This window comes from Phoxinus phoxinus, assembly GCF_949152265.1.
Source record: "Phoxinus phoxinus genome assembly, chromosome: 20".
Taxonomy (NCBI): Eukaryota; Metazoa; Chordata; class Actinopteri; order Cypriniformes; family Leuciscidae; genus Phoxinus; species Phoxinus phoxinus.
Window position 1 is genome coordinate 25,646,956 of NC_136895.1, and position 22,213 is coordinate 25,669,168.

Sequence of the window (22,213 nt, forward strand, 5' to 3'; positions counted from 1 at the left end):
ACTCCGGCATTAATTAATTCAATTTATAGTTTTAGGAGAAAAGGTCCGGTAATTAAAAAAAGGTGAAACCGTAAATCTGATGAAATAATTGATGACATTCTTTGATGTTAACACACTTAATGTATTTAATTGGTCTACTTTAATGTCAGCTAATTTTAATAAAATTTTTACAAAATGTCTTGTCTACAAAAAGTCCAAGGTTAAAGGCTAACATTAGGCTATATTATATTAAAAAGGCAAAAAAAACATACATTAACGGCTCGAATTTTGTTACAAGCCATCTTTACAAATATTAAATGGACTATTCACAATTGGTGTATCGATGGCCTATAAAGTAGTTGGATTAAAAAAGAAATCGACTGAGTATGATTCGCGAAATAAAATTGACTATAGGCTACTCACGTTTCGGCTTAAGTTCTTCACATGTTTATCCGATCCAATTTGATAGGAGGCGCTGTCTCGAAAACCGAGGGGTCTGAGAATGCGGGACTCTGGCCGTTTCTCAATATGCGTTCTTGTCTGTACTTGTGTTCTTGTGGACTTGTGAAACGTCATCAGTCGCTGCCCAAGTACTGTCCCAATTCAAAAGTTCACATCTAGCCAAGTCCAGTTCAAATCCCCGGATGTGTTCTTGATCCGCCCCTTTTACCGAGGATGCATGTAGAGGTGACTTGTGCAGACTTGAGACAGACAGGTATCCCAGAATGCATCTCGTCCCACCAGCAAGCGTCAATGGCAGAGGAGAAAACCCGCGTAATATCAAAATACTACTGTTATCGTGTCACGAAATGTAATTCTAAGAGTGTTTCAGTCGAGAATGTAGTTGTTTAAAGCTCAAATCTGTGGTTTATTTATAAAGATAGCGCCTATTTGAAAAATGTATCTGACGTTTTCGGAGTTGTGAGATCCAGGCGATCACCGGGTGTTCAACGCTCAATAACCCCGACTGGACCAGCTTTACCTCGGCTAGTGCTTCTGATGTTTGCCGCTGGCTCTGGTGTCTCTAGTCTAGTGGTTAAACATGAGATATTATTTGTCTTGTGTATATAACGGGCGATCTTTGGTCTCATTAATCTATAATTTGTTCCATGGCAACTCGTTTTGGCTGAGGGCAAAGTGAAGTTTCATAATTGTATATATTTAGGCTATTTAACTTGAGCTATAGGCTATTTTAAGCTGACTTATGTTTGACTAAATTGTTTGCTTTATTTATTTTTATTTACTTATACTTTTATACTGGATATCAGATCATTAAAACTGACATTTAACAAAAAGAGTCAATTGTGTAATTTTATTTTAGGCTGACAGTTATATATTTTAAAATATATATGATATTTTTTATATTTATTTTATTATACATTCTCTTCACTGTACATGTATAATAAAATAAAATGACACAACCCCGTCTCTGTTTTTTAAATGTCAGTTTTAATGTTCAATAATGTTTCATATTTTAAAATGAAAACAAAAAGAAGCAGGGTTGCGTTTTATATTTCGTGTTGTTATAAATATATGCAGTGAAGATAATCAATGGACACATTGCCTGAACCACATTTGTGTGGCCATTTAATGTGTTTAAGATTTTTTTTTTTTATGAAAAGAGGCAGAGTGTTGTTTTATACCATATTTCGTTTTTGTTGCCTAAAATATACAAAAAGAGATTCGGAGTAGCCAGAGCGTGCTGAGTGACGCGATCAAGAACGCCGCTGTCCCATTTGCAGAATAACCGGACTTGCGTCCTCTCGTCCTCGGGAGTTCGTTCTCCTAAGTCGAACTTGGCAAGTCTGAACTACCAAGGACGCAAGTCCGAAGTTTGCGTACTTGGTATTGAGAAACGGCCTGGGTGCGGGAAAATCCAGTCCCAATGTGATCACACCTCAGTCCCGTAGATGGCGGTAATGCACAATGAATGCAAGCTGCCAATACACGTTTACCGAAGAAGAAGAAGAGGTTAGTTTCACTTACAAGTAGGCTGCTAGTTTTACAAGTACGCCCTTAAAGCGGCACAGTTTTATGAATCAGAATGTAGGCTAACCATTACATTTATGTGGGGAAAATGTCGCTTCTAGTTAATTTGCTCTCGGTGATCTTGATTTTAACCGACCACGGTAAGACACAATTTGTTACTATCTCTTTTCAGGTGTTACGGATCAACTGGGGTGGGGATCATGTTAACTGGGGACGCGCGCGTGCACGCAGACAGTTTTACCTGGATTTCCGGTGTTGTTATACATATATATATACATGGGTTTCTGTGCAACGTCATCACGTAGATGCGCGCGCATCTAAGAGGCAGAAAGCAACAGTCTTTACGGCTATATCTAGCAGAAGCAGAGATGACGCGGAGCTGTTGTGCTGTAAATTAACCTAAATGCATAGGGTATGTCATGTTTTTATGATTCGCAAACTTAGTTGGACAATTTCATACTAGTCAACTAACTAACTTTTTACATAATGTTATATTAATATGCAAATGAAACACAAGCAAACAGATTCAACTCTGAAATTGCAGTTTATTATTGAGTCAACAAGAATTTACAAACAATGCGAAATCTACGTTAATTACAATGTTCTTTTACAGAACTCGGCATAACATATAGCGGTCTTGCCTCTTGGATGCGCGCGCATCCGGTATTGTTTGTATACAAGAAACCTGTGTATAGGCTACGTATATAAGTTAAGATATATATATATATATATATATATATATATATATATATATATATATATATATATATATATATATATATATATATATATATATATACACACATACACAGTATTTGATGAACTCTTAAAGCCTATCTTCGTGAAAAAAGGTTAAATATTTTTATTCTTAATGGGGAGATAGGCTAGTCCTAATACAATATTTTCCTATGAACCATAGCGTGTTTAACACAAACGATAAGTTCGGTTAAATTAAGTGAAATTAACAGTTTTGTTTTGATAGCTGGTAGCTTTATTCCTTCGTCGAAGTTTATATAGTTTGAAATGATCTGCCATGTTTTTTGCTTGCTTGTTTGTTTTGTGTTTGTTTTTTTGCATCTTTTATCCACACTAGTTCACTTTCTGTTAATTTATTTAAAAGCTTCATGCAGGATCCGGGTGCTTGCAGTGTGAAAAATCGATCGTTAAACGGATAGCATGGCAAAGGAAGTGCATTTGGACATTTGAACTCGCTTGCGCGTGCACGCGAAGGGGAGTGCGATTTGTCCGGGGAGTCGGATTTCGGTACAACACCTGTTGATGTTAAACGGTGACAGATTCGTCACAGCGAAATTTTCACTGAGCAGATTTAAAAGCTTTCCACGTTATTGTTAAATGTTTCTATCATATTAGGGCTCTGTTGTTTACTCTGCGCTGCTCCGCTGTATGTTTCAGACGCCTTGAAGGGAAGTTTTTATGTTTTCATTTCACGACATACAGACCACGCCCACATTATTTTTACATTCGTTTAAATTTAATTCGTATCTGATGGCAACTGTATAGATTAAATAAATTATGCTATTGACAAGGTGTCTTTGCAGTGCGTGTGTATTCGCAGATTGTTGTTATGATGCCAATTTGTGGCTTAATTTATATTGAGCAGCAATAATGCTGTGGTTAAAGGGACATGTCAAGCATTTATTTATTATTTTAATGTTTATTTATTATTTTAATGTACACTCCATAACGTTAAATGTTCCTAAAGAGTGGTGAAAATTGATAAGCCATAGCTTATGGATCCAGTGAATTACCCACAGCATTTATTTAGGGGAATGTTCAACAAACATATTCATTAGCTAGGTATGAAAGCAACAATAACAAAATCTTTATATTTTTTATATAATATATTTCCTCTTTATATAATAGTGTTCCTTTCTTGAGCAGCTATTATATTGGTTATCCTGCAAAGTTTTTGATTTGTCTAACTTTAATTGCATAAATTTGCTGTGGCAGTATATGTAACAACAATGACACCAGTTACAATAATGACACTTAATTTAATAAAGACCTTTTAATCTGTTCCTAATGGTTAGCAGACGGCAACAATGAAAGCACATGATGTGATAAATAACAAGTAAAGAGAATATGTTAATGAGATTCATGGTACCAGTCAAATGAAAATAACAGGCATAATTCAAATTTATATTACATAAAAAGAGGCCCAACACTACATTTTATTTATAAAACTGATATACCATTGTGTCATATTTCTTTTGTTAAAGAGGTCAGCAAAAAAGTACACAAAGCATGTCCTATTGTAGAGAGGGTCATGCTATTCATGTGAGGTGACACGTGATTAAGAGGTTAGTGATGTAGGCCTATAAATATTAGCCATAGAGAATATCAGTATTTGTAATAATTCATCATCACTCTATCATATGTTCTGCTTATTCCAGTAATATAATTTGTGGTTGCCACTCAGTGTTTTTCACAAGACTTTAATCACTAAAGACAAAGTGTTCTCTACATGTCCATTCAAGACATTAGATACACAACATTCAAGTTTTATCCAAAGCGACTTACATTGCATTTCAAGATACACATTTTAATCTCTTATCAGTTCTTGCTTTCCCTGGGAATCGACATAAAAGTATCTTAAAGGATTAGTTACATTTTTAAAAAACTTTTGCTGATAATTTACTCACCCCGATGTCATCCAAGATGTCCATGTCTTTCTTTCTTCAGTCGAAAAGCAATAAGGTTTTTGATGAAAACATTTCTCCATATAATGTACTTCACTGGGATCCAAACGGTTCAAGGTCCAAATGACAGTTTCAGTGCCGCTTTAAACGATACCAGACGATGAATAAGGGTCTTATCTAGCGAAACGATCGGTCATTTCAAAAATAAATTAAAAAGTTTAAGTTTTATAAGCACAAATGCTCGCCTTGCTCTGTTCTGTGATGCGCGTTCGTGACGTCACGTAATACGCAATTACGTTGAAAAGGTCACGCTTCACCGAGTCAGTGTTTACAAATGTGCGGAAGGAGGACCATATACACATATTCAAATGTCTTTGTGTCAGTTTATCTTTTAAAATGCCCATTGCGTGTGTGTATCCTGGGTGTTGTAATATTAAAAAGCCTAAAATAACATTTTCGTCAGGATAGAAATGTTTTACTTTTCAACGTAATTGCGTATTACGTGACGTCACGAACGCGCATGAAATGACCGAGCGTTTCGCTAGATAAGACCCTTATTCATCGTCCGGTATCGTTTAAAGCCCTTTGAAGCGGCACTGACACTGGACCTTGAACCATTTGGATCCCAGTGAAGTACATTATGGAAAAAAGTTTTCATCAAAAACCTTAATTTCTTTTCGACTGAAGAAAGAAAGACATGGACATCTTGGATGACATGGGGGTGAGTAAATTATCAGCAAAAGTTTTTTTAAAAGTGAATTAATCCTTTAAACTTCTTTGAAATTGCATCAAATATGCAGGAATATACACTGCAAAAACAAAGCGCTTTATTCGCATACCAGTGTATACAACTAGTGAAATATTCGTTTTTAATCGGTGATCCGTAAAATAGGGCATGAATCTGTCTCCGTTTACTGCTGGAAATCCAGGTAAAACTATTTGCGTGCACGCGCACGTCCCCAGTTAACATGATCCCCAGTTGATCCGTAACACATGTTAAACATGTAATTCCCTGCTGATGCTCTGTTCTAACATGCGCTGTTCTAACATGTGCTTATCTGAGCGCAAACACCCGACGTGCACATGCACTAAAAGCCTGTCTAACAGCGCCTGAATACTGGACAAAGTTATCTTTCGAGACTTTTTGATTTAATACTGTCAAATACACTCAAGGTTTACATAAAGAAAGTTGGTTATGTCTAAACTGAAAGCAAACCCAGAAAATTGAGAGAAATCTGCTTGTCATATGCGTACATATTAGATGCGTCGCGTGCAGGTCTTAAAGAGACAGTAGCCCTAATAGTAAACATGCAGCCGCTTGTCCTTAAAGGTCCCAAGACATGTGGTTATTTTATTATTTTATAATGTTATTTTATTATTTTATAATGTTTCTTGTTTATTTTATAATGTTATTTTATTATTTTATAATGTTTCTTATAATGTTAGTATGTTTTTTAGATCAAAAATAGTCACAATTTAGAAATAAAAGGCATTTTTCATAGCCTGATTTTAGCCTCTGATTTGAACGCTCTGTTTGAAAGGGCGTGTCTGTGTGAGATTCAGTGTAACCGGCCACTGCTGTGATTGGCTGACATTCTTGCATATGAAATAGCTATGTATTACATGTGAAACTCTCTCGAATTCTTTTACTACAGCTATTATACGTTTTTACTATTACAGCTATCGAGATTAACGAATCGTCAGAAGTTTTTAAACTATTTAGATCTATTCCTATCAAATAAAATGTTTCCGTGATGAGCATTGCACAAGCAGATGACAGTCTGTTGTTGATCGCGAGAATGATTGCTTTCTGCTTTCACCAATGCAAACAAGTTGATGTAAATACAGTAAGAGCTTCATGTGCAGTGTAACGTGCGTCAATGATTTCATAACGAGTTTGGCAAGTGTCCAGATAAACTCGCACTGTGTGGAAAGATTGTTCTTTGATCACTTTCTGTATAAAATGTATTCACAATTTAAATAAGATTATTTTCATCTTACTAAAAGAAACGATGTGAAGTTGATATTTTAGTCACTGGCTTGACTTACTAATGCATAAACGGTAGCCTAGTATTGAATGATTTTGAGAGAAAGATTATCTGTCTGAACTTGAACAATTACACATCAGAAATTGTTGCTTGGTAACGTTAGCTTGATCGAGAACATAACATTTATTTCCATGATCTGCCATTTTCCCTATGATAGTCGCTTGTTTCTTCACCTGCAGAACTTCAGATGATTCGGCTGCGCAGTTCCTCCTGGCATTGAACATGGGCTGGCATATGCAAATTTTTGTAGGCGTACATATTAATGATCCCGACTGTTGCATCACAGTCGGTGTTATGTGGAGATTCGCCTATTTTTCAGGGGTGTTTTTCAAAAACGAGATTGAAATAAGGAGGAGAAAACAATGGTATTTGAGACTCAGTGTATGTCATGTCCATGTACTGAACTCTTGTTATTTTAACTATGGCAAGATAAATTGAATTTCAAATTCTATGGCACCTTTAAAGGGATAGTTCGCCCAAAAATAAACATTTTGTCATTATTTTTTTCTCACTCTACTGTTGTTCCAAACCTGTATTAATTAATTTATTGTGCTGAACACACAATATGTTTTGAAGAATGTGGGTTGCTGGTCCCCATTGACTTCCATAGGAAATAACTATAGAAGTCACTGGGGTACATCAACTGTTTGGTTAACCACATTCTTCCAAATAACTTCAACAGAAGAAATAAACTTATTCAGGTTTAAAACAACTTGAGAGAGTAAATGATGACAATTAAAAATTTGCGGAGAACTATCCATTTAATGTTAATAAAACAACATAACACAGAGGACATCACACACTGCTCTTGACTGAGAACTTTAATAAGAATCAATGTATCATTTATGCAGTGAAGTCCATATTTGGCTTTGACTTTGACTGAAAATTTGCTCTCACTTTGCGGAAAAAATATTGGGATATATATCGTATATTGATATTCAGGCTACATATCCCGATAAATATATCGGGATATGACTTTTGGTCCATATCGCCCAGCCCTAAATCAGCACAAATCAGTTTCGTATAAAAAACTTCGTATAAAAACCAGGCACACAGACATAAGATAAGAAAATACAGGATTGTCACTGTCACAAAACCAAGAACAAAGTAGACCGAAGTGACAGAACCCTGACAAACTGGTATGATACTGTTAGTAAATATTATTTTATATCAGTGCATTAACTGATCAAAGGTAGCTTGAATGTAATGTAAGGGAGCTTCTGCCAAATTAATAACATGTAATGTAGCCTAAACATGTTATTTACAGGGAGAACTAAAAATATTTTGAAGAAAGGGTCTGGATGAGTCTTGATGCTGTGGAAAATAGCATAATTTTCTGAAATATGTTTATGGGTAGGCTACTATTCTTCTATGTAATATACATTATGAGTCTATGCAAATGTTTGATTATGAAAATATGTATTGGGTGTGTGTATAAAATAATCCGTGAGACTCATGTATGTTTGTCTGATGAGTGAAAGTTTAAATCAATGATGTTCTTCTGCTGTTTGTTTCCATGTGTTACTTTATGAATCCAGACATATTTATCTTCTCAAATCTGTATGATTTGTTAGAAAATAATATTAGCATAGTTTTGTTTTTGTCATGTAAACTGTTTCTTCTGCAGGTGCCTCTAGTGTTGGTTCAGATGAAGTGTCAGTGTCAGTGATGGAGGGAGATTCAGTCACTCTATACACTGGTGTTCAAACAAACCGACTACAGGATATTAGATGGTATTATAATGACATTCTCATCGCTCGAATCGATGGAGATCTTAATAAGACTTGTACAGATGTTCAGTGTAATGAAGGCACTGAGAGATTCAGAGACAGACTGAAGCTGGATCATCAGACTGGATCTCTGAGCATCATGAACATCACAAACACACACTCTGGAGAATATAGACTGAACATCTTCAGCAGCAGCAGAAACAGTGTAAAGATCTTCAGTGTTAATGTCCAAGGTGAGTCATTTAATAACGCAGATTATATATTTTATATAGACCAAAATGTTTCTTTTCAGATCAAAAGTCAAGAAAGGGCTTATCCAAAGTCATGTTCATAGTTCTCTCATGTTGTGTAGTTTTAGTTTGTTTTCAGTAAAAGATCCTCCAGCATCTGTTGGTTTGTGTTTCAGGAGTTTCTGCTGCTGAACGAGATGAAGTGAAGAAAAACGAGGGAGAATCCGTCACTTTTGATCCTCTTGTTGCAAGAAAACCAAATGATGTGATGACGTGGTATTTTAGTGACATTCACATCGCTGACATCACTGGAGATCTCAGTGAGATCTGTACAGATGTTCAGTGTAAAGAAGATACTGAGAGATTCAGAGACAGACTGAAGCTGGATCATCAGACTGGATCTCTGACCATCACACACACCACACACACAGACTCTGGACTCTATAAACTACAGATCAACATCATCAACAGCAGCTTCAGCGTCACTAGAGTGAAGAGATTCAATCTTAATGTAATTGGTGAGTGTATAATTTAATCATTCAATGCATTTTCCTTTGAGGAATTAAAAAACTGTTCAATATATTTTAAATCAACTCAGTAAATGTTGTGTTGACTTTTTTGAGCTTTGCCCAATAACACTTTGACTAATGTTATTTACTTGATAACTTGAAAAATGCATAATCCTCTATGCATAATCCTAATATTTTCTGTTGATACAGCTGATGATCAATGTAGAAGGGTCTAAAGTAAAAAAAAAAAAAAAAAATTGTAAGTACTGGATGGATTATCATTCACAATAATGTCTGTTTCTCTGTAGATGTTCCAGATTCAGGTTTGTCTTCAGGAGCTGTAGCAGGAATAGTTGTTGGTGTTCTGCTGGTTATTGTTGCTGTTGCTGTGATTTACTACCACAAGAGGAACAATGATCATGCAGCAGTACCACAGAGTGTAAGTATTACATATCAGCTGATTTAACAAGATATATGAGATTTACTGTGCAAAAACAAAGGCTTTTTATTCTGGATTTAACATAAATGTAAATGTGAAATGTTATCTTTTTTGCTCTTTACTTTTATTTTTAACAGTACAGAAGCAGATATTCACTCCCAAATAAACATTTTGTAGATTTCGTGTTTGTGTGAAACATCAATCCTTCTCATCACTGATACTGTCACGTTTTGGTTCTTGTTCTTGTCATTGTCATGTTTCTGTGTTTTGTTAATGTGATTCCCTGTTTGTCATGTGATCCTGCCATGTGTGTTGGTCAGCTCTTATCGTTGCACTATGGTGGTTGTTCTGTTCCCGAGTCTTGTTCCTGTTCCTGAGTCTTAGTCTGAGTTTGTATTTGTGAAGTTTTGAGTTTTTTTAATAAAATTGCTGCACTTGGATCCTGCTTCCTCCTCTGCTTCAACCAAACATAACAGTAACCTTCTGTGAATCTGTGTTTTCTTACAGGAGGATGATGCTGACAATAACCCACCACATGATCCCAATGACATTCCTTTGGAGGACATGGGACATCATTAAATCAGACTCATGCCAAGGCTCCCAATAAAACAATGGAGACTGAAGAGAATTAGGAAGTGATGGAGAGACGAGGATCGGCTGAAACTCTCATCGCTCACAGAGTAATTGCGTCACAAATCCAAGATTTCAGCAGTCGGCACCAACCTGTTACATACCAATTTAACCAATTTCACGAGTTCACATTTACATATAATTAGATAGAGTAAAGGTTTATGTGTATTTGTACATATTCATATGTTAGGTATATAGATATTTATCTTCATGGTTGAAATGTGCAAAAATGAAGTTCACCTGAAGTTTTGAACAAACATCGGTGACATTTTATGAGGTGCTGATTCATTCTTTCATTTTATTTGTGTGCATGTGAGGAGATGAAGACCATCTCGTATCTTTTTCAGTAATATTGAGCGATTGTTGAGTGTGATTTTGTGTTTTTTGTTTTAAACTCATGGAATTAGTGTATTTTGCTGATATGTTTGTTATAATATTATGACTGTTTGATGGAGACGATGGCTCTATCAATAACAACTGTATAGTTCCGTACCGTAAGACTTCATTTGGTCAGTCTGCTTTTTCATATAAAAGTTCAAAGTTGTGGAATTCGTTACCCACTGAATTTAAAACCATGACTGAGCTTAAAATGTTTACTTCTCGAGTTAAGTCTTGGATGAAATCGAAACAGGAATGTACCCATTTGTAGATAGCTGGTTTGTGTATGTTAGTGATTTATATGGTGTGTCTGTAGATGTTTTTAAGATGAAATAGTAAATGTTGTCGTGTAAAGGCCCAACCTTGGACTGGAGTTGAAAATTAGCAATACCTATAAACTCTTTTTGCATAGCATCAGTTACAGACTTGTTTTGTACTATGTTTAATTGCAATGTCCATGTCAAATAAATGAATAAATAAAAAAATAAAAAATTGCCTTCACTTTAAAACTGTTTTTCCAGCCTTCAGCTTTAAACTTTTTATCCCTTTTTTTTTGGCAGCAATCTTGATCCCTTGTTCCTATTTTGTGGATTTTTCTTTTGGTGCTCACATGTGTCTGTGGTATAACAGGCTCCTTTGCCACCTCATTCATTTATAAGATTTTTTATTAAAATAATTAAAAAATCTGTTACCCTATTTAGTGTTCAATACAAACATGTATTTTTCTGCAATCATACACTTTGGGAGTGGTGAAAAGCAAATTTTTCTTAAGGTGTGACTTTACCCCCTTTCTTACTCAATTCTGATGTTATAGTTTCATTTATAATGCTACAGTAGCATTCATGTTGTTGGTGTGTGACAGAGGTATTGACACTCCACACGTTTATTAATGGGTTTTATTATAATAGTGTAAGGGTTTGTTTATCATCAACTGTGTAAATGTGTATACACTTCCTGGTCAAGAAAGAAAAAAGTCGCTGTTTGGATTTACAGTAAATAGGCAAATACCATGTAACACAATAATAAAGAATGTAAATAAGTCAAGAAAGCTAAAACCCCCATATTCAAAGCTATTTATGACAACTGATTTTTTGATGTAATGTCTCATCATTAAAAAAAAAAAAATCATGTCAACCATGTAGAAAGAGCAGGTCGATCTAGAAACACCCTCCGCTTTGGCGATGAAAGCCTCACAAATACCGCCATTTTTAAAGTGACCACTGCACTGTTTGTTTCAACAACGTCTTCTTTTCTTCTGCGATTAAACATTGCAATAAAATAATTTGTTGTTCAACATCGATTAGCTCCAGCTGCAACAACACTCTCTCTCTTTAGCTTGCCATTGTCGGAAATGAAGTCTCCACATCAGACTATTATCACTCCCTCACAAACTACATTTCCCATAACTCACTGCCCGGACTCATCATCACTGATTGCATTCACCTGTGTTTCATTACCCTGTTATGGCGCTTTTCCATTACCAGTACCAGCTCAACTCGACTCGGCTCGCTTTTCGCTCTGTTTTCCATTGCAGATAGTAGGCCTACCTCCACAATAGTACCTGGTTGTCATAGCGATGCGACACACACCCAGGACAATGGAGGAAATCGAGTGTATGCTGTTTTACATAATATTAGTAATGGGTATATCACGCAATCTCTGGCAAAACTATTTAAAAATGCCGGGGTTATTCAGGATACTTCGTCTGGCGCGTGCAATGATGACGCAGTGAATAGTGACGATTCTCTCTGACCAATCAGCAGTCTGCCGTGTTTCACGTCACATTTTAGTATCGCCTCAGCTCGCTCAGAACCTCGCTGAAGGTGATACGAAAAAAAGTATCTGGAAGCAGGTACCGGTACAACTTTTACACAGTAGAAAACCAAACAGAGTCAAGGCGAGGCGAGCTGGTACTGTGTAGTGGAAAAGCGCCATTAGTCTCAGCCGAGCCTGTCTACGGAGAGCCTGCCCACTCTCTATTAAGTCCTATTGTACCGAACTTTGGTTGTAGTTCCACCAGAGTTCCACTGGGGCGATCGCCCGAGTGCAAAATGAATGGGAGTCTATGGGGCTAGACGGCTAAATTTGTCTCTTTCAACCGATTGCCGTTAATACATCTCAGATTTGATTGTAGGTTTTGCAAGTTCAACATGGGTTATAGGTCGAAAGTTGAATGAACGAGTACTTATGTCCTTTCGATTTCTTACAGGTTGAGTTGTTGTTGCCCATAACACGCATTCAGCTAATGAACGCTGATTGGTCAGTGAACGACTGGTTACGACCAGAGATACCGCTTGATGGCATCGTGGCATCCGAAGCGGGAACAGAATGTATTCTAGCAGAAACTCTTCTAGCACGTGTGTTTACCTGTGTCCGCTGTGTTGTGTGTTTACCTGTGTCCTCTGTGTTGTGTGTTTACCTGTGTCCGCTGTGTTGTGTGTTTACCTGTGTCCGCTGTGTTGTGTGTTTACCTGTGTCCGCTGTGTTGTGTGTTTACCTGTGTCCGCTGTGTTGTGTGTTTACCTGTGTCCGCTGTGTTGTGTGTTTACCTGTGTCCGCTGTGTTGTGTGTTTACCTGTGTCCGCTGTGTTGTGTGTTTACCTGTGTCCGCTGTGTTGTGTGTTTACCTGTGTCCGCTGTGTTGTGTGTTTACCTGTGTCCGCTGTGTTGTGTGTTTACCTGTGTCCGCTGTGTTGTGTGTTTACCTGTGTCCGCTGTGTTGTGTGTTTACCTGTGTCCGCTGTGTTGTGTGTTTACCTGTGTTCGCTGTGTTGTGTGTTTACCTGTGTCCGCTGTGTTGTGTGTTTACCTGTGTCCGCTGTGTTGTGTGTTTACCTGTGTCCGCTGTGTTGTGTGTTTACCTGTGTTCGCTGTGTTGTGTGTTTACTTGTGTCCGCTGTGTTGTCGATGCCTCGAGAGAAAAGAAAGTGCAGAGCGCGAAAGTGGATTTTGAGGGGTATAGCTCCATAGACCTCCATTCATTCTGCACTCGTCCTGTGAGCGCCCTCATATGGAACCAGAGTGGAACTGCAACCAGTCAGAAGCCGGAAGTTTACTGAGAGTGGCAGTTCTCCCCATATTAGACATTCTCTGCTAAAACTCAGTTTTTCTCAGTTTGCATTAGTGATGGCAAAATGAGGCTTCCTGAACCAATGAGACATCGCAGCCCATTGCTTCCCAAAGGTTCATTACTCGAAGCTTCATTCATTATTGCTCACTAGTGACACCTAGCTACTGTGCAACGATATAGCAGACAAATGAAGTAATTCTGAACCAATGACCTGAGCAGACTTATGATGTCTGTATCCCCCCCCCCCCCCATTTCATTTATTTATGTATTTTCTTCTCACTGTAATATCTGTAACCTTTCATTTGCAATAATAAAAGTACATGAGCAGACATTTGTCCATTGCCTGTGTATAAAATACAATATGTATCTTTCTTTGACTGAATTTACTTGTGCAGAAACAACTGTCACACACACAATTCATTAATTATTCATAAATTGTTTGGATAGTGCCAGTATGAACAACAAAAGTGAAACCGGTGCAGTGCTTATGTTGGAGGGAGTGTAATAAAATAAACTGCAACATTATAGTCTGGGCTGGGAAAAGTTAAGAATTGTTTCTGGGAGGTTTTGTGCCGTGAATGGTTACAGTTTTAGTGCAGTGTTGTGCTTATGGGACTGTGGATATAGAGGAGTTTGCAGTTTGGGGTGGGTGAAGGTAGGATTACCATTGATTTTTATTGAGAAACAGATTTTTTTCAAGTGTGTTGGGGTTTAGACAATTTCTCTTCTTGGACAAAACCTCTCCAGCCTTGGAAAATATTCTTTCACACGGAACAGAGGATTCAGGGGAACATAAAAATGCCAGTGGGAATAAATGAGGATACCGATGCTTCTGTTGAGCCCATAGGGGAGGATTTCCTCTTACTTGCTGGCTCCATTACCAGGAAAAGTAACAACAAGCAAACACATCAAAAAGGGCAATCCAAATCAAAAAGCAGCCCAGTCCAGATCCAAAAATCCAATCCAAATAATCTTATCTAATTAATATATTAATAATATAGCTACTCCCATATAATATAGCTACTATAATTAATAATAACAATTTACTATAACTATTCTAACCTGATATAATTCAATAATATACAGCCCTAGCACATATATGACACAATAATGACAATGAGAGCTAACTCTCTTACTCTGACACTACTACACATGCTACTACTACTCCTGACAACACCCACAAGGTGGCGCGAGTTTCGAACCCCCTTTATCTGTAAGCGACACTCAGAACGAACCGATGACGTATCCACACAAACCGAGGACTCGTTTGTCATGAGTCACGTGATTTTCACGTTAACAACACAAGCCTCGAATCGCGGCTTCATCTGGCAGACTGGCACGCCCATTTTTTATCGACACAAGCTCCGACGCCTCGGTTCAAATGTCACAAGTTTGCATGCAAACGTGCAAACGAAGTTTTCCAAAATCTCCATTCTGGCCGGAGTTTTTATTGTTTTCAGAGGAGAATTCTACGTTTGCGTGTAAACGAGGGGCACAAACGAAGGGAAATGTCTCCGTTTTTCAAAATAACCATGTACGTGTAAACGGGTCAAGTCTTGACTGGAAACAAAGTATCTAATTATTTCAATATTTTACCCAGCTATTGATTAGTTTCGTTTCCGTCCTCACTGTTCCACCATCACGTCATCTGTTTACATTTCAAGAGATCATGCACCCACACAAAATGAACAGTTTCTTTCAGAATCTGCTTTCTTTTTTACGGAGAAGTGATGAACCTCTGCATTTTCGTACCACTGTGGGTTTTCCAGCTTGGTAAGTCATAGGCTATTTGCTTCTGGCGAACGATAAAAAGTGGCGAATGTGACTTTTGTAGCCTATAGCTCTGATAACCTACACTTGACAGACTTTTTTTTCTTCTTAATTATTGTTGTTGTATAGAATTTGGGATGAATCATATTTTATGTTCGATTTAAATGTCCAACTATTAGCCTATACAAAAAAATATTATTCCATTCCAAAAACGTAACGTCCAAATCAGGTAAATCATGTAACAAGACTTCGGAACGTGTGTTTTAAAATTAAAAAGAGTTATTAAAAGCGTAATTGGTAACACTTTATTTTGATGTTCCCTTTTAAACATTCTGTTAACTATAAGTAACTGTGCAAATACATGTCAACTAACTCTCATTAGAGTATTAGTAGACTGTCTGCTTAATATTTGCAAACTCTTTATTGTTATGCTCCTCCAACAGGCACTCTACTGACTATAAGTAACTTTGCAACTACATGCCAACTTATTCTAACCCTAACCATACCAGTCTACTAATGCTCTACTAACACTAATGATAGTTAGAAGACATGAAGGGGCAATGTTGCTTATAGAAAACAGAATGTGTTAAAGGGACCATCCAAATATATGAAACCGCGTAATTAAATGTATGATGTAGCCTAATAGCTCATAATCGAGCATAAACTGTTTCAAATGTTGTTGTTTTTTATTTTGTCTACCCTATAAGGATTGAAATTTGTCTTTGATAAAGGCTCACACAAACACATTACATAAATCATAAAAAAAGTCCTATAAAACATGTCCTATATTCTGAAGTGATTTATAATGAACTGTTATTTCTTCAGGTGTATTGGGTGTTAATACAGACAGAGTGTCTGTGTTTGTGATGGAGGGAGATTCAGTCACTCTGAACACTGATGTTAAAACAAACCAACAAGAAAAGATTAAATGGTTTTTTAATAACACCCGCATCGCTCAAATCAATGGAGATCTCAGTAAGATCTGTACAGATGTTCAGTGTAATGAAGGCACTGAGAGATTCAGAGACAGACTGAAGCTGGATCATCAGACTGGATCTCTGACCATCACAAACACCAGAAACACAGACTCTGGAGTTTATAAACTACAGATCATCGGCAGCAACACCATCAGTGAAACGATCTTTAGTATGACCGTCCATGGTGAGTCATTTAATAAATGTTTAAGGACTAAGGTTATAAATGTTTAATCACAATGTGTTTATAAGGGACTTTCAGTGTAATGTTAGATTTGATTTCAGTTTCTGTTCCAGCAGGGACTTTTCGTGTGTGTTTCCCTGTTTTCCCGTGTTTCGTTTCTGTTTCATTTGTTCTAGTTACCAGCTTATTGTCAAAGACACTCATTGTCTTCACCTGAGTCTAATTTAGTTCCTAATTTTCTTGTGTATAAATGCCCTCAGTTCAATGTCCAGTATTGTCTTTTGCTCTCTAAGTTCCATGTTCTCACCATTATCTTATTTAGTTTGAAAATAAACTTAGTTGCATATAGATTCACATCTCCATCTCCATTTAAAAAAACAACAACAACTCTTTTTTTAAAAGATAGCCAAGTTTTGTTTATATCACAGCTCGGCCAGAGCTGTTGAGCTCAGTAAAGCCGCAGTTTCCTCCTCATCTCTAACTGTTTCTCCTCCTAATCTCCTCCATATCGCTTTAAAATTATAATGGGTCCGATACATTTTGTGGTCTGCGCCGACTCGATCAGATGATCCGCTCTGTGAAATCGTGCCTCTGGACCGGAGCAGACTTATGTCTTAAGTAAACATAAATAGTTGAGAAAGAAAACGGATGTGTAACAGTATAATGGATCTATGGGGGAGGTCTTAAAGTGACAGCAGCCTAATATACCTGCTGTCAAATTACGAGATAATATAAAACAAATCTATATTGCAGTTTTCCTCCCTGGTGTCGATGTCAAAATTGTGGCCAGTGAAAATGTTGAGTGGCTAGTAACTTTGGAAACCCATTAGCTACAATTTGGTGAGCTAAAATACCATTTCTCTCAATGAATGAAACTAACTTTACTGAAGCTAACGTCAGTCATGTTTTCTATAGTCTTACGTTAAAATCGTAACGTTTCGCCGTCATGAGCGTTTTGTACCAGACTGCACACATACGAGTAACTGTGACGTACAGTGCGAGACGAGAGAGATGTAGTTCATTGAGCGATTTTCACATAAAACTAAATGTTACCCTTCTGTTTTATGACAAACTGCAACTTTCTTGACTTTCAGAATTATCTTTTAAATTGACAAACATCATAATGTGTAATTCAGGGCACAGTTCAGATGGAATAAAAAGATAAGTTGTCTCTCGCCATTGACTACCATACATATTTTTTCAGAAATAAGGTCCCATGAGCCGGAAGCGGAGGGGAGGGACTTAGGCTCTCTATTGTAGTCACGACCCTATACTTGACTCTGATTGGTTGCTTTACTTGTCAGTCAGAAAGCCTCCGGTCCTTGGCCAATGAAAGCTAAAAACCAGACCTTCTGCTGTCAGTCTGATGTTAGTTTAGCATTTGTGGGTCAATAATTAATTTTTTAAACAGCATAGTTGAAATTCCCTCATTACACTAAATTAATATCTCATTCTCATTTAGTTTTATACTAATTTTCTTCCAGATCAATGGGTGCAGTTCTTTCTTGTTTCATGTTGTTGCTGTTTTTTTGTTTTTTTGTTTTTTTGAGCTGATATTCATTTGTGTTTCCGATGTTTCTGGTGCAGAGATGGATAAAACAAAGACAACGTCAGTGAAGGATGGACAATATTTTACTTTAGATCCTGGTGTAATAAAAACCTCAAATGATGTGATGATGTGGTATTTTAATGGCACTCTCATCGCTGAAATCACTGGAGATCCCAATAAAACCTGTACAGATGTTCAGTGTGAAGAGAGATTCAGTGACAGACTGCAGCTGGATCATCAGACTGGATCTCTGACCATCACACACACCAGAAACACAGACTCTGGAGAATATAAACTACAGATCAGCAACAGCAGATTCAGCATCATTAGGAGCTTCAGTGTTTCTGTCACTGGTGAGTCTCATTTAATCATTCAGTGCATTTTCCTTTAAGGAATGTTAAAATACAGGTATTTACTTTTAAATCATCAGCAACAGCGGCAGCATCCGCCGGCGCCGCATTATCAGAAATAAGAGCTTCAATGTTCCTGCCATTGGTGAGTATAATTCAGTCATTCAGTTCATTTCCCCTTGAGCAGGTAATTCAATGTATTAGTTTTCACTAAAACAGAACCTAATGCATAAGATCAATTAGTTTTTCCACGAGCACTGTTTTTAGGCGATAAAAACACAAGATGGAGCCATTTATCAGTTCACTTAATATCATACAGCTGATTAAGGTGGAAATATCAGTCAAAAATAGCCTATACCAGAAAAATCTACTGTGTCTCTAGTAATAATGAATGACTTATTTTTCTTACAGATTGGATTGTGTCTTTAGCTATGAGGAGCATGTGTTGGTGTTCTGCTGGTGGTTGTGGTGTAACTGGTGAGAACTCCTGGTTCATCTGCATTCAAACTTATTGCATCATTGTAGGGCAAAAAAGGACAACGTGATTTAGTTTCTAAGATTCATGAGACATAGGGTCTTTGTATCTGTGTAACTGGAACATCAATCCTGTTCATTTCTTTTAAGTTCTGTGAATCTGTTTTCTTCTTACAGGAGAGGGACAAAAAAAAAACGTGTCTGCACAAAGGATGTTCTTTCGCTAAATAATCAAACAACTGGCCTTTAATTGCACAGAGGAACATACAGTATCATTTACAGTATAATCTATTAATAATAGTAATTTTCAATTGTGAAAGACCGTAAAAATCAGACAAGAAAACCCTGTTAATTTGGTTAGTTGCATTAATATAGCTTAGCTTACTGTAGTTTTATTGTAAAAATGTTATCATTTTGGAAGTAAAAATGCTCAAATCATCTTATAATGTAGCCTGGCAAGCAACTCTCCATAGACGCGGCTTAATCCGAGGGGCGGGATAAATGGTTGTTTCTCAAAATCCCTCTGCACGCAATAGGATAGCGCTACAACCAATCAGAGCAACGAAGAAAGTGACGTAGTCAGAGCGGCAAAGATCCGGTCCAGCAAAACTCCGAACACTTCTTCCTTTTTTAAGAATGACTTAAGTGCCGTTCTTTGCTCTTTTCTTAAAGAAAAACTTAACTCCAAGTCCTCCAGAGTCACGGCCAAAGCCGATTCGAAAGACCGCTGTTCTCCATTCTTTTTTTCTTTCTTTCTTTTTTTTGGGGAAACGTAGCACAGATCTTTATTAAACTTTTTTTTATTTTTATTTTTATTTATTTTTTATTATGCCATTCTTTGTTTTCAAGTGGCAGCCCTCGCAACTCTGTCGTCATATGTTAAGCCCGCCCCCGCCTACTCTATACACGACGTGATTGGCCTGACCCAATTTAGTTTTTTGCAGCTAGAAGGTCTATGGAGAGTTGCTAGACTGCCCTGGCTGCAAAACACATTTTGCTGCCGTTAGGGTGCGTCTAGATTTCTAGGCTACTTATAATGTACATGAAAAGTCACGAAGTGATGTTCCCTGAATTCCCTGCATGACACCTACATTTTGGGTATATGGTACAGATTTTGTTGTTAAATTGATGTTTATAGCATAATTTTAGTGTTGTGTGTTATTATTTTTTTGGTGTGTATGACACTAATGTATGTCACTGTGTGCACTTTACTTATATAAGTATTTACCTCAGCGTGTCCAATATGATTAATCATGTTGCACCCGTGTTATTTGTCAGTATATTATTATCAGTATATTTGTCAGTTTGTTATATGTCAGTATATGTAAAACAGATGCTATATATGACAGCATGTCCTTGTTAATTCAGCAGAAAGGGTTCAATTGTGCAATGTTCAGCTTTTTCTGTTATTGGTTACATTTTTATTGTACTACCTACTTTTGAAACACACCCATTCATTTTTACCCTGTATTCAAGCCGGTGAACCCTTTGAGCGCCCCCTAGTGCTCTCTCTCTCTCTCTCTCACACTCACACACACACACACACACACACACACACACACACACTTCCCTACAAGGGCTGCCTGTAATGTGTTGAGAGCGGGGTCTGTCTTATTTATGTACAGAAATGAAGTGTATAGCCTTGCATTCCAGTAATAATGACTGTCTGTAATTCCAGTTCCAAGTCTGATCCCCACTGCTGTTCTGCTGGTGGCTGTTTGTTCCTGTTGCACGCAACTTCTATGTCAGAACGGTGAATATTACAAACAGACAAATTAACACAAATAGATTTATAGTGGTTTTTAAAAGAAAACAAAATTATGTATTTCCACTGATTTACCAAAGAATTAATGTGTTTAATTGAGTATGTTATGTTGTCATTGTTGAAACAGATCGGGTGAGATATCTGCACTGAATCTGTCTATTTGAGTTTTCCTTTTAAAAAGTATAACAGTATAAGCAAAGCAATATGAGAGTCAATATATGTTGCAATGTTGTATTTTTCTTCTTTCTTTGTTTTTGGATAATGTTGCACTTACATTTTTGAAGATTTGAAAAAAAAAATATTGTTCTGTATCAGTTTTGTATATGCAATTGTATTTTTAATGTATTCTGATATACTTATGAATGTTAATGTAGGCTACACATAGTGGGTTTTTAAACTGAAGTATATGCACTTTCAAATGATTTTTTAACACTGAAGACTGGAGTAATGATGCTGAAAATTCAACTTTGATCACAGGAATAAATTACACTTTACTATATATGCACATAGAAACCAGATATTAATTAACCCCTATACGTTATTCTTTTTGAATGTACACCCAGGATGTTCAGGGTCTCCATAAAACCCCAGAAAATAAAATGTAATTTTGTAACATAGTTTTTGTTATTTATTTTTTTGTAATTGTAATTGTATTTTTTTACAATTAGGCTATGTAACAAGAAGCAATTTTTATAGTCTCCCATTGATGTGAAAAACAATTTTTACATTCCTTACTGAACTAAAAGCAGGAGATGGGATAAAACATGTATCTGTCAATTGGACAAAGGTCAGATAAAACTATTTTCTGAAATCTCTGAAATGATGGCTACGCCCCTGGTTCAGATTCTTCCTGTATACCGGTATTAGTTTCTCTCCATTGTAATGTAACTTTTTTCATCAAGTGTTTAATATGTTACGAGGCCTGGATAAGAAAGTTACGTCGCTCACAATGCAACACATGGGGTCTACCATTGTATTGGAGCATTATGGGCGATTGCCACCCCTTGAACTTTTGGTTTTTGTAGAGTAGGTTGTCGCGGACGTTAAAGGTACAATATGTAAGATATTTGTAGTAAAATATCCAAAAACCACTTGCACGGTTATATATTATCGTAAATGTTTCAGAGAATTTGTAAATTCAGAGAAATTCACTATTTTAAATAGTGCCTGTCCCTTGTAACTTGTCGCCTGTCAATGATGTAATATCCGCGTTATCCCTGATTTCCGCTTGTACTGCCATAGTAACCATTGTGACAGACGTGGACAACTGCGTAATGTTTAGCGGCACGCTGTTGTTGTTTCGTTCAAACATTATGGACCATGGCAATCAGACTTTGGGACAAAATGAGAACTAAAACAAGGATCAATATCGGTGTGGCGTTTTCGAGAATGCGAGAGCTCCACGGCAAACTTGGACTTGACAAACGCCACTCTTGCACTTTATTAGACAGGTGAGCAAATGTACATAAAACAAATCAATGTTAT

General features: G+C 36.9%; 3 protein-coding genes across 6 annotated transcripts in view; 2 read left to right on the forward strand and 1 right to left on the reverse strand.

The window, feature by feature from the left end:
- LOC306987861 (uncharacterized protein) overlaps positions 1 to 22,213 on the reverse strand; it is a 434,965-nt gene that overhangs the window by 190,685 nt on the left and 222,067 nt on the right. The window lies entirely within an intron of this gene.
- LOC306987897 (uncharacterized protein) lies at positions 1,846 to 11,091 on the forward strand. Of its 2 annotated transcripts, XM_079592528.1 has the most exons (6): positions 1,846 to 2,108; positions 8,304 to 8,639; positions 8,813 to 9,154; positions 9,454 to 9,584; positions 10,092 to 10,148; positions 10,202 to 11,091. In XM_079592528.1, the coding sequence occupies exons 1-6, from the start codon at positions 2,057 to 2,059 to the stop codon at positions 10,214 to 10,216; spliced, it is 933 nt and encodes a 310-aa protein (XP_079448654.1). In that variant the 5' UTR covers positions 1,846 to 2,056; the 3' UTR covers positions 10,217 to 11,091. The 2 variants fall into 2 exon arrangements, with proteins under 2 accessions (XP_079448654.1, XP_079448653.1); XM_079592527.1 differs by having other exon boundaries at positions 1,852 to 2,108; positions 10,092 to 11,091.
- LOC306987928 (uncharacterized protein) lies at positions 14,993 to 21,545 on the forward strand. The gene is made up of 6 exons (XM_079592576.1): positions 14,993 to 15,435; positions 16,258 to 16,593; positions 18,178 to 18,492; positions 18,570 to 18,634; positions 18,901 to 18,966; positions 20,642 to 21,545. Exons 1-5 carry the CDS (start codon positions 15,393 to 15,395, stop codon positions 18,916 to 18,918), a joined length of 777 nt encoding a protein of 258 aa, XP_079448702.1. The 5' UTR covers positions 14,993 to 15,392; the 3' UTR covers positions 18,919 to 18,966; positions 20,642 to 21,545.